This window comes from Arvicola amphibius, chromosome 6 (genome assembly GCF_903992535.2).
Source record: "Arvicola amphibius chromosome 6, mArvAmp1.2, whole genome shotgun sequence".
Taxonomy (NCBI): Eukaryota; Metazoa; Chordata; class Mammalia; order Rodentia; family Cricetidae; genus Arvicola; species Arvicola amphibius.
Genome location: NC_052052.2, coordinates 19,548,432 through 19,565,662, shown reverse-complemented (window position 1 = coordinate 19,565,662; position 17,231 = coordinate 19,548,432). Strand labels below are relative to the sequence as shown.

The 17,231-nt window shown below is 54.4% G+C and overlaps 1 protein-coding gene across 5 annotated transcripts in view; it reads left to right on the top strand.

The window, feature by feature from the left end:
- The window catches only part of Ahdc1 (AT-hook DNA binding motif containing 1), a 65,799-nt gene extending 48,769 nt beyond the window's left edge, over positions 1–17,030 (top strand). For 4 of the 5 annotated variants that reach the window (XM_038332936.1, XM_042055232.1, XM_038332937.1 and 1 more), the window contains 4 exons: positions 827–938; positions 1,077–1,114; positions 1,411–6,321; positions 16,532–17,030. In XM_038332936.1, the coding sequence (XP_038188864.1) occupies positions 1,485–6,278 (4,794 nt within the window). In that variant the 5' untranslated portion in view covers positions 827–938; positions 1,077–1,114; positions 1,411–1,484 and the 3' untranslated portion in view covers positions 6,279–6,321; positions 16,532–17,030. Of the gene's footprint in view, positions 1–721; positions 939–1,076; positions 1,115–1,410; positions 6,322–16,531 lie in introns of all 5 variants that reach the window. The other variant, XM_038332938.1, reaches the window with a different exon arrangement.
- Positions 17,031–17,231: the final 201 nt, after the last annotated feature.

Genomic DNA, 17,231 nt, shown 5'->3' with positions numbered 1-17,231 from the left:
ACCCACAAAGAGAGAGCTGGCTTCTGCTAGTTGTTCTTTGACCTCCATACATACACAAGCACATACATGTACACACATGCACACAATTAAAATATAATAAAATAATAGCCGAAGAGATAGCTGTTTAGAGCATTGGCTGCTCTTGCTCCTGGTTCAGTCTTCAGCACCGCATGGTTGCTCACAGCCACCTGTAGAACTCTAGCTCCAGGAGATCTGATGCCCTCTTCTCTGTTCTGGGTACCAGGCATGTACATGCGATATGTACATCAGTTCAGGCAAAACATCATTTTCTTGGTGTAATAAACATGAGCTGTTGCATACTTGGGGAGCTTCGTGCATCAGGAGACCAACCTCTACTAGATGGTGTCTTTAAAAGTGGGCAGGATAATAACTGATTTCTGTATGATAGGGAGGTTAGATGAGATAACCCACTAAAGTACTTAGCCTAGGGTTAGCAGTAGAAAAAGTGTCCCCAAAGTACAGGCTTTTATTGTCAGCTTCCTGGTGGCTGCTGAACCCTTGATCCTAGGTGCTCTCCTCACTTCCTCTGTAACTCTTGGTCCACGGATTATTTTAATATCTGACTACCTACCCAGGCCTTGTGCAAAGTAGACATTCCATAAATAATGAACATATGAATGAGTGAATGAATATTACTTCGTGTCTGAGCCTCCATTTCTTCATCTGCAAAATGGGGTTATTAATAGCCCCTACCTCGCAGGATTGGTATGAAGAATTAAATGAAGCAATGCCTGGACAGCTTCCAGCCCAGTGCCTGGCGTGCAGTAGGTGCTCACTAAACCTGAGCTGCGGTGGTCCTTTCCAGGCGCTGTCTACATCCCAAGGCCTGGACTTAGGCCGAAGTGGCTCCACAACACCCCCAGCTGACAGCCAGCGACTGGCAGAGTCCCCAAGCACGGGGACCCTCTGTTTACCAGGTCAGTCACAAGGGGGCACTGAAGGAGCTGGGGTGGCATCTGAAAAGGGGGTGGGACTGTGTGCTAGTAGCAGGGTTTGGGTGTGGACCCTAAATCATGTGGAGAATTCAGATCTGTTACGTGTCTTGTTGCCCACAGAGATACCCAGTGTGACAGCCCAGGCGGCAGAGCCGAGGGTGAGTGCACCTTAGGGGTGGGGATGAGAGGGAGAGATGCTCCGACAGTTGCTCAGTTCTGTGTGGAGTGGTCACCTTGTCCTCCTGCTAGGCCTCCTCCAAGACAGGGATGCTGTCAAGAGGAGCTCACTATGTATACCTGATTAAAGACCTGCCAGCCATCTGGGCTTGGATTAGGGGCTGGAACATAGCGGTGCAATCAATGGAACCCTAGAGAAAGGGTCCAAGGTCTCGATAGGGTATGGGAAACTGAAGCCAGCTCAGAGAAGGACTTCCTGCCTCTCTTTCCCTGGCAGGTTCTGGTCCCGGCTTCTCGCACCCTCATGTCAGCCCCGGCCCCGCCTGGCGGCCCTCGGAGGACAAGGTCAGGATGCGTGTGAAGCCCCAGGGCCTGGTGGTGACTTCCAGTGCCGTCTGCAGCTCTCCTGACTACCTCCGAGAGCCCAAGTACTACCCCGGTGGTCCCCCCACCCCCCGGCCCTTGCTGCCCACCCGGCCCCCTGCCAGCCCACCTGACAAAGCCTTTTCCACTCACACCTTCTCTGAGAACCCACGCCCACCCCCACGCCGGGACCCCAGCACCCGGCGTCCACCAGTCCTTGCCAAGGGAGACGACGTGCTACCCCCTCGGGCAGCCCGGCCTGTCTCCCAGGCCCACTGTCCCACACCGGCCCCGGACAGCAACTCTCTCCGCCACTGGGACAACGGCCGTGTGAACCTGCGTCCAGTGGTGCAGCTGATTGACATCATGAAGGACCTGACAAGGCTGTCGCAGGACCTGCAGCACAGCGGTGTGCATCTGGACTGTGGTGGTCTGAGACTGAGCCGCCCGCCTGCTCCACCACCCGGTGACCTACAATACAGCTTCTTCTCTTCACCCAGCCTGGCCAACAGCATCCGTAGCCCCGAGGAGCGCGTCACCCCTCATGCCAAGTCAGAGCGGCCCAGCCACCCCCTCTATGAGCCTGAGCCTGAGCCCAGAGATAGTCCCCAGCCTGGCCAAGGACATGGTCCTGGAGCCACAGCTACAGCCACTGGCCTCCCCCCAGAGCCTGAGCCTGATGGGCCTGACTACTCTGAGCTAGCAGACGCTGACATCCTCAGCGAGCTGGCCTCCCTTACATGTCCTGAGGCCCAGCTCCTGGAGGCTCAGGCCCTTGAACCTCCATCACCGCAGCCTGAACCACAGCTCCTGGACCCCCAGCCCCGCTTCCTAGACCCGCAGGCACTAGAGCCTTTAGGGGAAGGTTTGGAGCTGCCACCCCTGCAGCCTCTTGCTGATCCTCTAGGGCTGCCGAGCCTGACTCTGCAGGCCCTAGATACCCTACCTGACTCCTTGGAGTCCCAGCTCCTTGACCCCCAGGCCCTTGACCCCCTGCCCAAGTTGCTGGATGTTCCTGGTCGACGTCTAGAGCCCCAGCAGTCCCTGGGGCACTGCCAGCTGGCTGAGCCCTTACGCCTGGACTTGTGCTCAACTCATGGTCCCCCTGGTCCTGAGGGCCACCCCAAGTACGCCTTGAGGCGCACTGATAGGCCAAAGATCCTGTGTCGCCGGCGGAAAGCCGGAAGGGGGCGGAAGGCAGACTCGGGACCTGAAGGGCGCCTGCTTCCCCTGCCCATGCCTACAGGGCTGGCAGCTGCCCTGGCTGAACCCCCACCGCTGCCACCACCTCCACCACCTCCTACTCTGTCAGGCCCAGGCCCAGTTCCTGAGCTGGAGCCAGAGTCTTCTCAGACCCCAGTTGTCCCCACCCGCAAAGGCAAGTGCAGGGGTGTACGGCGCATGGTGGTGAAGATGGCCAAGATCCCTGTATCTCTGGGGCGGAGAAATAAGACCACGTACAAAGTTTCGTCCTTGAGCAGCAGTCTGAGTGTGGAAGGCAAGGAGCTGGGCTTGCGGGTGTCGACAGAGCCCACCCCGTTGCTGAAGATGAAAAACAATGGCCGGAACGTGGTGGTGGTCTTCCCTCCGGGTGAGATGCCTATTATCCTCAAGCGTAAGCGTGGCCGCCCTCCTAAGAACCTGCTGCTGGGTCCTGGCAAGCCCAAAGAGCCTGCCGTGGTAGCTGCCGAGGCTGCTACTGTGGCAGCGGCCACTCTGGCCATGCCAGAGGTAAAGAAACGGAGGCGGCGAAAACAGAAACTGGCATCTCCACAGCCATCGTATGCAGCAGACGCCAATGACAGTAAGGCTGAGTACTCTGATGTCCTTGCCAAGCTGGCCTTCTTGAACCGCCAGAGCCAGTGTGCTGGGAGGTGCTCACCGCCCCGCTGCTGGACACCCAGTGAGCCTGAGTCAGTGCACCAGGCCCCAGACACCCAGAGCATCTCCCACTTCCTGCATCGTGTGCAGGGCTTCCGGAGGCGAGGAGGCAAAACGGGGGGCTTTGGAGGCAGGGGTGGAGGCCATGCAGCCAAGGCAGCCCGCTGTTCCTTTAGTGACTTCTTTGAGGGCATTGGCAAGAAAAAGAAGGTGGTAGCAGTGGCAGCTACTGGGGTTGTGGGTCCTGGCCTTACCGAGCTGGGGCATCCACGCAAAAGGGGCCGAGGGGAGGTAGATGCTGTGACTGGGAAAGCCAAGCGCAAGAGGCGGTCCCGAAAGAACGGGACTCTGTTCCCAGAGCAGGTGCCCAGTGGCCCAGGCTTTGGGGAGGCAGGTGCTGAGTGGCCTGGGGACAAGGGTGGTGGCTGGGCCCCTCACCATGGGCACCCAGGGGGGCAAGCTGGCCGAAACTGTGGGTTCCAAGGGACTGAGGCCCGGGCTTTTGCCTCCACTGGACTGGAGAGTGGGGCTTCAGGCCGTGGCAGCTACTATGCGGGTGCACCCTCAGGCCAGACGGAGCTCAGCCAGGAGCGCCAAAACCTCTTCACTGGCTATTTTCGCTCCCTGCTTGACTCGGATGACTCCTCTGACCTCTTGGACTTCGCCCTCTCAGCCTCTCGTCCAGAGTCCAGGAAGGCATCGGGCACCTATGCGGGGCCTCCCTCCAGCGGGCTGCCTGCACAGCGGGGTCTTGCCACCTTCCCAAGCCGGGGAGCCAAGGCTAGCCCAGTGGCGGTGGGCAGCAGTGGAGCTGGGGCAGACCCCTCCTTCCAGCCTGTTCTGCCCTCCCGTCAGACCTTCCCACCAGGACGGGCAACAAGCTACGGGATAACCCCAGCCACTTCAGACTGCCGGGCAGCTGAGACCTTCCCAAAGCTGGCTCCCCCTCCTTCAGCCGTGGCCCGCTCACCTACCACCCACCCGCCTGCCAACACCTACCCCCCTCAGTATGGTGGCTATGGGGCAGGACAAAGTGTGTTTGCCCCAGCAAAGCCCTTTTCAGGCCAGGACTGTGCTAACAGTAAGGACTGCAGCTTTGCCTATGGCAGTGGCAACAGCCTTCCCGCCTCACCCAGCAGCGCCCACAGTGCTGGCTATGCCCCACCACCTAGTGGGGGTCCCTGCCTGCCACCCAGCAAGGCGTCCTTCTTCAACAGCTCTGAGGGGGGCCCCTTCTCTGGGTCGGCTCCCACACCCTTGCGCTGCGATAGTCGAGCCAGCACCGTCTCACCCGGTGGCTACATGGTGCCCAAGGGCACCACAGCTTCTGCAGCCTCTGCCGCTTCCTCCTCCTCCTCCTCCTTTCAGCCCTCACCCGAGAACTGTCGGCAGTTTGTGGGGGCTTCTCAGTGGCCTTTCCGGCAGGGGTATGGCGGCCTGGACTGGGCCTCAGAGGCCTTTAGTCAGCTCTACAATCCCAACTTTGACTGCCACGTCAGTGAGCCCAATGTGATCTTGGACATCTCGAACTACACGCCGCAGAAGGTGAAGCAGCAGACTGCCGTGTCTGAGACCTTCTCCGAGTCGTCCTCCGACAGCACCCAGTTCAATCAACCCGTCGGTGGGGGTGGTTTTCGGCGTGCCAACAGCGAGGCCTCAAGCAGTGAGGGCCAGTCCAGCCTGTCTAGCCTGGAGAAGCTCATGATGGACTGGAACGAAGCGTCGTCTGCTCCCGGCTACAACTGGAACCAGAGCGTCCTCTTCCAGAGCAGCTCCAAGCCTGGCCGCGGGCGGCGGAAGAAGGTGGACCTGTTTGAGGCCTCACATCTGGGCTTTTCAACATCTGCCTCGGCCACTGCCTCTGGCTACCCATCCAAACGGAGCACCGGGCCCCGGCAGCCGCGGGGTGGCCGGGGTAGTGGGGCCTGTTCAGCCAAGAAGGAGCGAGGTGGGACAGCGGCTAAAGCTAAGTTCATCCCCAAGCCACAGCCAGTTAATCCACTGTTCCAGGACAGCCCGGACCTTGGCCTGGACTACTACAGCGGGGACAGCAGCATGTCACCGCTGCCCTCCCAGTCAAGAGCCTTTGGGGTGGGAGAGCGAGATCCCTGTGACTTCATGGGACCCTACTCCATGAATCCGTCTACACCTTCTGATGGCACTTTCGGCCAAGGCTTCCACTGTGACTCTCCCAGCCTCGGTGCCCCCGAGCTTGATGGCAAGCATTTCCCACCGCTGGCACACCCACCCACAGTGTTTGATGCTGGCCTGCAGAAGGCATACTCACCCACCTGTTCACCCACGCTCGGCTTCAAGGAAGAGCTGCGGCCACCGCCTACAAAGCTGACTGCCTGTGAGCCCCTTAAGCATGGTCTTCAGGGGGCCAGCCTGAGCCATGCGGCTGCAGCTCAGGCCCACCTGAGCTGCCGGGACCTGCCGCTGGGCCAGCCTCACTATGATTCCCCTAGTTGCAAGGGTACGGCCTATTGGTACCCACCAGGTTCAGCTGCCCGCAGCCCACCCTATGAAGGCAAGGTGGGTTCAGGGCTGCTAGCTGACTTCCTGGGCAGGACGGAGGCTGTATGCCTCAGTGCCCCTCACCTGGCTAGCCCTCCAGCCACGCCCAAGGCCGACAAGGAGCCACTGGAGATGGCCCGGCCACCAGGTCCACCCCGCGGCCCTGCTGCAGCCACTGCTGGCTATGGCTGTCCACTCCTTAGTGACTTAACCCTGTCCCCTGTGCCGAGGGACTCGCTGCTGCCCCTGCAGGACACTGCCTACAGGTATCCAGGCTTTATGCCACAGGCACATCCTGGCCTGGGTGGGGGCCCTAAGAGTGGCTTCCTGGGGCCCATGGCGGAACCTCACCCTGAGGATACATTCACCGTCACCTCCCTGTAGTACCAACTGAAGTGCCGACTGGACCACGAGGTTTTGTTCCTGGGTGAGTCTGGGGATGTGGGTGCAGAGGGCAGAAACCTGAGGGGTAGGGCGGGAGGGTGAGGGTGCTTGGTTATAGGGAGAGCTGTTTGATGTGAGGGGGGATGGCGTGGTGGGACTCACCAGCAGGAAGGAAGGACTCAAAATGAGAAGTTATGTAGTCTGAGGAGCTTGTGTGGGAGACCCAACAGAATATTCAGAAGTCCCAATCACTGGAGTGGTAGAACCATAAATTGCTTAAGACCAAGCATTCATTTCCCCCTTGTTCTTGCCTGCATAAGAAGTACCACTTATCTTATGAAGGAGGACATTTGCCTCCCCTCAGAAGAAAAGAGTGGGCCAGTCACCCTCTCGGGCTCTCTAGGCTCCTATGGTGGAACTGGTTTGCCTTGGTACGTGCTCCACAGGGGCTTTACAAGATAGCCCGGAGGGTTCTCTCTCTCCTGTCCTCTTCTCAAAGACTTTTTAAAAAATTTTAGATCGGGACTCACTGATGTGCACTCCCACCTGCCGTGCCCCGAGAGCGGGATTAAAGTTGTAACATCTTGGGCTCGATGTTGGTTCCGTGTAGTCAGGCCCTATGGGGCAAGAATGGAGGTGTGAAGAACTGAGCCTTCTCTGCCCCAGGAAACTGCAACCAGTGGGTCTGTCTGCCGGGAAGCCGGTCCCTTCCCTCAAATGCTTCTCCAGAGTTCAATCAAATATTCGGAGACACTTTGCCATTGTTTCTGTCAGGTTCTATGCCTTCACAGTGGAAGTCTGTTTTAGTGTTTTCAGGAAAATAAAAGGCAGAAATGTTCCCATATAACTGTAGAAAACAGTGGGGTTAGAAGAATTATCTTCTTGAAGAACAGTTTATTTCAAAATATAGCCACAGCTAGGCCCACTTTGGGGCAAGATATCTGTCACAGAATGGGCCAGATGTGGCCATTGGCAGTGGAGTAGCTGAGGGCTTGACTGAAGCCTCATCGCTCTTGCTGCCCCAAAGCCTCCTGGGTGTTTTGCTTCCTGATGGACTAGCCTGTCCCTGCTCTGGAAAGGCCATTCGAGGCCAGGGTGACTCAGGGTCCTGAAGTAGTCAGTGGAAACTTATGACTTCCCCTTCTCCCACTTTGCTAGACCCCAGCTGCCCTGGTGCCTAAGGGTGGCAAAGAGCCATTGTGAAAACCAGGAGGCCCCTGGAAACACCAGTCCTTGGTTGGCCACCAGCTTGCTACATATCTGAACTTTTGCCTTTTCCTGACCTCTGTTTCCCCATCTGTTTGAGAAAATGGACTTCAGTAGTCTCTTGGGCTCTCACAGGTCTGTATGGTCTGCATAGCAGAGACAATGGCTTTTTTTTTTTTTTTTTTTTTTTTTTTTTTTTGGCAGTGTTTTTTCCTCCCTAATGAAGGCAGGCTAAGATTAAAATGGCCTTCCATTCTCCATGCATCTCGCTTCAAGCAGCAGGGCTGCAGATCTGAAGCCGGCCAGAGAGAAGCTGCTTAGGGTTTAAAATGTCAAACTCTTGATCCTTCTCACCGGAGGGGAGATGTCTCATGGATAATCCAGAAATGTGAAATAATCCCAAAACCTTTCCTCCCAGGCTCTGGGATGGAAAATGAACGTGTGGGGGCTGGGTGTTTGGGCAGGTCACAGCTCAGTGCAGTGCATAATGGAACCACCCAGTGAGGCCTGAATGCAGGAGGAGCTGGGATGCCATCCAGCCCCACATTCTAGCCTGTTCCCCACCCAGCACTGGGAGTTAGCAACACTGTCCTCACAGGGACACATGCAGTTCCAGAGACATCTGTGCAGCCCTCCCCGTGTATCAGGCATTGGAAGCACCACAGACAGGCGCTTGAACCTCAGAGGGCCTCCAGTTTAGAGGGAAAGACACTAAACAGAATGGCACGGAGCACTTGGTGGTCAGAGCCACGGAGAAGGGGGATGCAAGGCCACCTAGGGGGCTGTTAGAGCCTGCAACAAGGTATCCAATCCAGACTTTACAGCTGCTACCAGCTGATGAAGGGGCTCAGTGGTAGATGGGGAAGAACATTCTGGGCAAAGGGAACAGTAAGCAGTGTGTACAGTCTTGAGGAGGGGAGGGATTTGGCTCTGAAGATCTGGCTGATGAGAAGGCAGTAAAGCTAAGCAAAGGCCAGGCAGGCAGAGCCAGATCCTGTAAGACACTGCAAGGAATTTGAATCATTCCAAGATGTACAGGGAGCCACTGAAGATAGAGTCCCAGTGAAACCGGGCAAGTATTGAAAGGAAGGAGACCAGACCAACCAGCCATGATGGTGGCTTGGACTAAGGCGGTTTGGGCCAGTTTCCCTCCCTTAGTTAGGACAGCCTACAAGCGCCTCCATGTAGGGCAAGTCTCTTGTCCCGACGACTAGTTAAAACCATGGTGATAGTGAGAGAGGTTAGAGGATGCAGAGGAGAGTGACAAAGAAGTGGGATTAGAATAGAAGGAGCCACATTGTCCACAGAAGGCCTAAGCAGAGAAGACCGTGACGGGCTCACTCACCAGCAAGTAGTGAGCAGCTTTAATCCCGGGCACTGGGGAAGTGGTAATTCAGTTCAGCTGCTCATCTTGAGCCTTTTTGCGCTAACCCTGAGACAGGCTCTGGGGAGACAAAGCAGACATGGCTCCTGTCTGGAGATCAGCATCTGTCCCAGGAAGTTCAAACAAGCACACAGAGAACCTGGAAGCACTGGGTAGGAAATGGCAGGTGCCCAGAGGCAGGGAGAAGCCAAGAATGCACACCAAGCACTGGGTGCTGTGCTCAGAGGTCATTCCTCTGTTCAGATATGTGCTGTCCCTTTGTGTGACACTGCCCCAGGGACTCCTCACAGCATCTTGGGCAGGGAGTATGTTCTTGGCTTTCATTAGAGGTAAGGGAACAGGCACAACTGAGATCTGCCCAGGAATCTGTAGTTTGTCAAACGTGGATCCATCTGTGACTTTCAAAGTTTGCCATGTGGCTACTCTTCACCCACATCTCCGGCTACAAAATGATTGGTCACATTAGGTGAACCTATGGTTCTTTGTGGGGTGCTGAGTTTTGTTTTGGGGGGGGTCAGGGGGTTTTGTGAGACAAGGCCTTGCTGTGTTGTAGCCCTGGCTAACCTGGAACTAACTCACTATAGGTGGGGCTGACCTGGAACTTGCTTCCTCCTGCCTCAGCCCTCTGAGTGCTGGAATTACAAGCATGTACCACTGTGTCCAGAAGGACTAGCATTTTAAATGAATTTTGTGGATTTGTGCTAGGAAGCTGCGCTTAGCTTGAAGAAGCCACAAGATGTGGAGCCAGGGAGGGGCGCTGCAGGCAATTTCATCCAGTGAGAGCTGGGAGGTGAAAGGTCAGAGGAGACGTAGGGAATGTGTGTCCTGGCTCTCCTGAGTGCTGTAGCTGATAGGCAGTAAGGGGTGGGCCAAAGGAGGGGGGCCTTGGGCTTATACAGGCATCGTTTCTAATGAAGAGCAGAGCCAGACAAACTGGCTCCATGTTGGGACCCTTGAACCAAAGAGCAACCACACCAGACCCCAAGAACAGAGGTGAGAAGGTGGGAAGGGCCCACAGATATTCAGGAATCTCTAATCCTTCCTCCTCCCTATTAGCTCTTGGCTCTAAAACTGAGGCCAAGAGAAATGTCACAGGTCCTCCCAGGTTACACCAGCTGGGGCCTGACGGGAACAGGAGGCAGTTTCCAAGGCCACCATCCAGCCAGGGTCAGCAGGCATGCCCAGGCCTGGGCCAGGCCCGACTGCTCTGGGCTTTGTCTCTCTGAGTCTTGAATCCTTAAGAGGTCACTTGATCTTGCCTCTGGCTCTGAGCAAGAGGCCTCATGTCAGGGCTCAGCCGGTCCTGCCCTGCTTCCTCTGAGCTCCAGGTTTTCTCGCCTTTCTGAGGTCATCTTCCAGTTCTGCTTGCCTTCCCTGTAGCCATATTTAGGCCAGGCCTTCTTGTTCAGAGCCCCCACTCCTTGGAAATACCATCTCTCTATGAACATACCTTCTGCTCCTCCTCTCCCTGCACCTCTCATCCCTGGTAAAAAGCAGAGCTCCAAACTGGCAGGCAGTGGCTAGGAGTGCACGTCTGTGGTCACACATAGGCCCCTCACCAGCTAGGTGATCTGGTGACTCACGGAACCTAGTGAGTCACATCATCTCTATCTGTAAGAATTAAGGGGATTGACATGTAAAGCTCTTATCCCTGTCCTAGCCCACAGGAAAGCACCTAGTTGGCTGGTAGATGGGTGGATGAATGCCTTCCCACAGTCTGAATTCTGGGTCCTCAGTGCAAGCTGTGTGAGTCACACATCTCCAACCCCTGCTCGTGACCTTTGCTTGACCACAGATAACCCTCCTGCATCTGTTTGTCTGCCCCCCTTCTCTAAGGGTCTTGTATTCTGCTGTGGGCCTGGAGCATTTGGAAGCCTTGAAATTTCTCTGGGGCTAAAGACGTAGCTGAGTGCACAAGACCCTCGATTCCATCCCCAGTCATGGGGAGTGAGGGACAGGGTAATCCCAGTGTTCTTTATGTTAGCCACTGGACCAAGTCCTCCTTGGGGAGAGGTAGGGACGCTGGGATAGAGGAAGCACTACTCCAAAGGACTTTGGAAAATCACCCAGGTCGGCTAGAGCCCTGTCTTCTCCCCAAACACAAAGCATCTGAGAAACCTTCCTTGTAACTTTAGAGTGTGCTTTCATTTCCCTGGATAGCACTGTCTGCCTTGCCACTGTCCTCTTTGGTGCCATAGTGCCTGTGCTGCTGGGGGAAGTAGATGAAGTCTGTCCAGTCCTCATGAAGTAGCAGCCCACTCTGCCCTGGCCAGTATCCCATGCTCCAGATAGCACTAACCCACAGGCCTAATGGGCTTGTTCCAGACCTCTACTTGAGTACCATGTCTAGGGGAGGTGCCACAGCTCCTCCAGCAGCAGGGAGGATCCTCCATGCCAGCCCTTCTGAGCTACATAAGGAGGGCAGCGGGGACTTCCTGGAGCTGCAAATGATCTGAGCAAATGAGAGACTTGATCAGCTAGAGCCCCACTCAGCCAGCTGGGTCTCTGGCCCACCCCCACCCCAGTCCATTCTGTCCGTGGTGGCCGCCAGAGTGCTTGTTGTTCAGCATTTTTAGATGCACGGTGTCTGGAGCCCCTAAAATATTTATTGGGTGAATTGATTAAAGCACATCTGCTCTTGCAAGCCTGTGCTTCACACCTTTTGATTGTATCCTTCCTCTCCAGCATGACCATCTGCAGAACACAAGCCCGACTGCCCGGCATGGTGCAGAAGACATTCGGGCCTCGGTCCTGGCATCCACCCCTTTCAGCCCCATCTCACGCACCCCCTTCCTTGCATCAGAGAGTTCTCTGCAGGATGCGCCCTTTGCTTTGTCCTGGCCTGGTTGCTCTCTGCTATCCGCTGTGGTCTCCCACCTGTCACTGCCCATCTTTCGCTCAGGCGTCACCTCCTCCAAGAAGTGTTCCGTGATCCTTCCCAGGCACAATTAATCTCCAGCTCTTTCTGCAGCCTTGACAAGCTCTTTCCGGGAATGTCCCAGCATGCCATCTGTTCCTTTAGGCTACCTGCTCATCTTTGCATTGACTCCCCCACTCCAGGGTCTCACCATTTGGGGGTATTTCAGGTATGCGTGTGGTGTGTGTGTGTGTGTGTGTGGTGTGTGTGTGTGTGTGTGTGTGTGTGTGTGTGTATGCGTGCATGCATCAAGTGTGTGGAGGTGGACAACTTTTAGAAGTCCTTCCTCTTTTACCATGTGGGTTCTAGGAATCAAACTTAAGACATTGGGTTTAGCAGTTAGCACTTTTCCTCAGTAATCCATCTTCACTGGAAGAACTAAGAGAGGAAAGGTCAGCTGAGCATGGTGGTTGAAGCATGCCTTCAATTCCAGCATTCAGGAGGTAGAAGCATGTGGCTACATAGAGAGACCCTGTCTCCACAAAAGAACAGGAGGGCTGAAGGTCCCCAAATCTGCAGGAAGTAACCCTAAAAGCAGTGTATAGAAGGGTGTGTCAGTGAACCTGACAGCTCCAGACCAGAGAGACCACCAAGCAGTGGGAGCCACAGAAACACTGAGTGACAAGAGAGAGTGACTCTTGGGAATCACTCTGCCTTCATCGTCCACTTCATCTGTGTGTCTGCATCATCCATGACGCCTGTCCTCACATAGGCCATTTCCTGCAGAGAGTGGAGAGACACTTTGACACAGAAGTGTAAAAGTGTACAAATGTATATATGGGGAGTAGGACTTGTTTTCTTGGGACAAAATAGAATGGGAAGTGGGAGGTGTGGTCACAGCAGATCCGTGGGTATCTACAGGTAAGGAGCCCTTCTGGTCCCACTACCAAGTACTGTAGGTCTCGGTGTCTAGCAGCAGAGGGGGCTCCCAGAGCCAAAGGTCAAGGCCCATACTTTGGAAAGTGGATGAGCTGCCCAACACCCTGGCCTCTTTGGTCCCAGCTGGGAACCCTATGACCCTTCGCTGAATGGCTAGTGGTATTTCTGCCTATCAGGTGTAGTTAAAGCCCCACAGAAATAGCCTGTACATTGAGGTACCTCATAGGCTTGATAACCTGAAAATGGCATCGTGTGTCTTCGGGCAGTTGATTTGTCCTTTGACCCCTCACATCGGGAACACCTAAAGCTCTCTCATCACCTGTTCAAACTCTTTACTTTGCAGAAAGAAAAGTGAAGCCTAGAGAGAGAAGAGGGAAGGGCTTCTCTCTTGTGTGGCGGGGGAGTGGAGGTCGAGCCTGAGCACACACCCTAGCAGGAAGTGGGTGTTGATGTACGGCTGCTTAGATGGAGCCGAGTGGGCACTCTGTTTATAGGGAGAACGGCTCTCTCTGGACAGCCTGGTGTCTGTGTGATCTCTGCCCAGGCAGAGACCACTGAAGTCCCTGGCACCTCTTGCTAAACCTGTAAGAGCCGGAGGGCGCAGTGAATGTGACTCTGGGGTTTCTCGTGGAGGCACTAAAAGGTTAAGTCTGAGTAAAAAGTGGTTGGCATCTGGGGTCGGGTGCATGCTGGAACTCAGGGTTCAGAGGTACCACACACGGGTCTGTGCTCTAGAAGAGCCAAGTAGAGAATGGCAAGTGCACTGGTAGCTATGGTAACAAGGCATTCTAAGGAGGCATCCTAGAGGTGTGTGAGAAAGAGCTGAGCGGGACACTCTGACATGCTGACCAGCCTTAGATCAGTCATGGTGCAGTCATTCAGTCGGCACGCATGCGCCATCCCACCACGCTGAGCTCTGTACTTAGTGGTTAATTTAGAGCTATAGCCTTACTTCCCAGACTGGACTGAATGTTCCTCCTCTTCCTGAGCCCCTCAGGACTTCCCTTGGCACAACCATCTACCGGCATGGAGACTGCATGGTTAGGATCTGTCTGCTTTGCTCTCGCTCCACTCCGGTAGGCTTTTAGGGTGGATCCAGAGCTGTTAGCTTCTCTGCCTTGTTCCTAGTCCCTAAGCTGGGTTGCCTGGCACCTTAGTATTTGGTTCAGTTTTTGAGATTTGAGCCTAGCTAGGTCTGTGTTCTATCCAGCATAGCATTCTCCCTTCACCAAGAACACAACACCCCCAGCCTGTGATTCTTCCCCACCCACCATCCTCCCCCTAGATTCTGCCTGAGCCCCTGGCTGGCTAAGTCCCTGAAGCTGGGAGGGCAGTGGGAGGAGAGGTAAGGTGCTCTGGGCAGCTTAGCAGAGGGTGAGAAAGCCTCCTGCTGCCTGGCCTCAGGCACCATGGGAAGGTTCTGGCAGGAACCGCCTGCTGGGCTGAGATCACCATGGAGACCTGGCTTGCAGAGGGTCACTGGCAATGGCTAAGGGCTGGTGGGGGTGGGAGTGAACGGGATTTATGCAGAATCTGTGCTCTGGACCTTTCAGGGGAGCAGGGAAAACTGGGTTCATCACTGTCAGCATGCCAAGTAGTTTGCAGCAGCCCACCCTCTCTCTCCAGTAGTTCCCCCAGAAGATTCTTCGTCTTGGCAACTGTCCTTCAACTGCAGTGGAGCCAGCTTCTGGGATGAGGCTTCTCCAGTGCTCGCTGAGCCTGGCACCCCACATATAGCCCTTTTTTCATCTCTGCAATTGGTCGTGCTTGTCACCAACTGTAGAGAGCTGACATCCATCCCTGCAGCACCCCTGCTCCCTTTTCCTTACCACCCCAATTGTCTACATCTGTCACCTCACAGGCACAGTGGCTTACCTACCCTAACTATTGTGGTCCAGATCTGGTGTCCCGAGCCCTTAGCCCTCACTCTCCTTTATGCTGCTGGTCTAACCCCCAAGATGGGGTGCTTGCTTCCCTTTCCCTGCAGGAACCCACCTGGTGTCCCTGGCTCTCTGGGTGTCCTGGCAAGTCCAACCAGAGGACAAAAGTCATCCCTAGGGCTGATTGCCCGGCAGACAGCAGCTGAGGCTGAGCAGAATGCCAATGTGTCCCCATTGGAGAGGAAAGCTAACAGTACAGGGGAAAGGGGCTTTCTGTCTGCCTGGCTCCTGTGGCTTTGGGGGAGGACAGGTGGCACACAGAGGAGGAGACTTAGGGGGCAATTTAGCACCCCAGCCCTACCCCTGACCTCTGAGAGGCAGGCAACCTAATGGCCCAGAGTTCTGGGAATGACCTAAGCCAGCCCTGTCTTGGCTCATCCTTCCAGCAGCAGAGTTGTAGATCTGGGGGATGGGGGTGCGGGCTGGTGGTCTGGATAGAGACAATAAGTTCTACGCACATGATCAGAAGTCTCTAGCGAAAGGAGGTACCTTAGTGGTTGTGGGGACTGGGGAGTTTCCAAGCCTCAGGAAGGCAGGCAGTGTTTCCACCAAACACAGATGGCATTGGGCTGGGTGATTTCTTCATTCCTTCATTCAGGCTGACTTCCTCATCACCTCATCTCTCCTAGGAGCAGAATGGATGAGTGGGGTTGGGAAGAGGGGTGGATTAAAGCAGTGTTTCACACCTGTGTGGTGCTGTACCCAGGCTCTGCCCTGGTTCCTCTTTGCCAACCATGGAGGTGCATTACCAAGCTAGCTCAGCATTTGGAAACTGAGGTTTAGAGAGCCCATCTGGCCCCAGGAAAATAATAAAAGTGAATCCATTTTTTAATGTATTACACATCTGTGTTCAACCTTTCTGTCTTAAACACTGGATCCAGCAACAAACCTAGGAGGGTAGTCCCATTGCCCCCTCCTTTGCGTGTTTGTTTTTTAAAGCAGGATCTCCTGTCGCCTGCCTCCGCTCATGAGTACAAGGGTGACGGGCTACAGTCGCACCTGGTTTATGCCATGTTGGGAATCAAACCCAGGGCTTCATACATGTTGGGCAAATATATCTAACTATACTAAACAAAATATATCCCAGCCCTGGTTGGTGGTTTGAGCCAGTCCTGCTGCAGCTCTGGCTAGTCTCTTAGGTGTTGGGGTTATGGGTGTGGGCCGCCATGACTGGCTTTCTAATTTCCCCTTCACACTAATGAGTAAAGGAAGCTAAGTGCCTTGGCAGGTGCCTTTAAATCTCGTACCTGGGAGGCAAACGCAAGTGAATCTCTTCAATTCAAGGCCAGCCAGAGTTCTGTGGTGAGGCCCTGCCTCACATACAACAACAACAAAACTTCAATGAGTAAACAGGCTTTAGCTCCTACCCACAGTCACAGAACTTTTAATTGATGGCGCTGGCTGTGAGCTCAGCTATCTCTAACTCCAGAGCCCAGACTCTTAGTAAATCCTGCTTTGGGACTCCTTCCTTCTCTCCTTCCCTCCTTCCCTCTCCCTGTTTTTGAGTTTTTAAGTTTTTGAGGTAGGATTTCTGTTCTCTGTAGCTCAGGATATCCTGGAATTTACAGGATCCGTCCACCTGCTTCTCCAGCTTGTCTTCATGCTTGGCATGATCTTGGGCGTTTATATGTAGAAAAACCGCACCTGTATTGCAGTTCTCAGAAGGCTAAGGCCAGAGAATCAGGAGCCCAAGCTAGCTTTGGCACACTGCGAGTGTGAGGCTAACCTGGACTATGTGAGACTAAAGAAAAGTACCACCACATAAGGAAACTGAGCTTGGAGAAGTCACGTGGGGGCCTGCCTGGAGAAGGAACAGTGTTAGCGGCTCCAGAACTTTTGGTGGGAACCTGGTTTTAGCCCCTCTGGTCTTTGAGTTCAGTGTCTGTCTGCTGCTGACTTCTGCCTCTTCTTTTGTGTTTCTTTGCAGCTTTCAGAAAACTAATGCCAAGACCCCTCCCAGCGTCCACATTGTCCTCTGGCAGGAGCGCCTGCCCCTCTGCCTCCCACCTGCCCTTTGCACCCCTGCAGCCCCATATCCCACCCCACCCCACCCCTCCCTGCCCATCTCCTCCACGCAGAAGCCGAAGGTGAGCCCTTTCTGCACAAAACCAGCAATTGTAAATACTTTTTAAAATGTACAAAACTTAAAAACAAAACACAGTTTTAGAAAAAGACAAAAAAAAGAGAGAGAGAGAGCGAGAGAGAGAGCGTGTGCAAGAGGTTGCGAGCGGGGCTTCGAGGTGTCCAGAACCCCTGCAAGTGTGCACTGAGAAATTTATCTACAGGTCGTTTGACAAAAATGAACAATATCCTATTTATTGTATATACTGTTTTATTATAAATTGTGGATTGTATATTGCATTCTGTAAACCTGCTGTGGTCCCGTGGTGTGCAAATTCGCATGGTGGGGGGAGGGAGGGAGAACCTCTTTTGAGAGCTTTTTTTTTTTCTTTTTTTTTTTTTCTTTTTCACTCTTTTGGGTTTTATCTTCTGTTGTTGTTGTTGTTTTCTGTTGGCAGGACACACCCAAAGATCCAAGTTTGTATTAAAAAGAAATGAAAAAAAAGCAAAAAAAAAAAAAAGCCACCTTGTGTCTTGTAAAACAGAGTATGTAAGGGTGGAAGGAC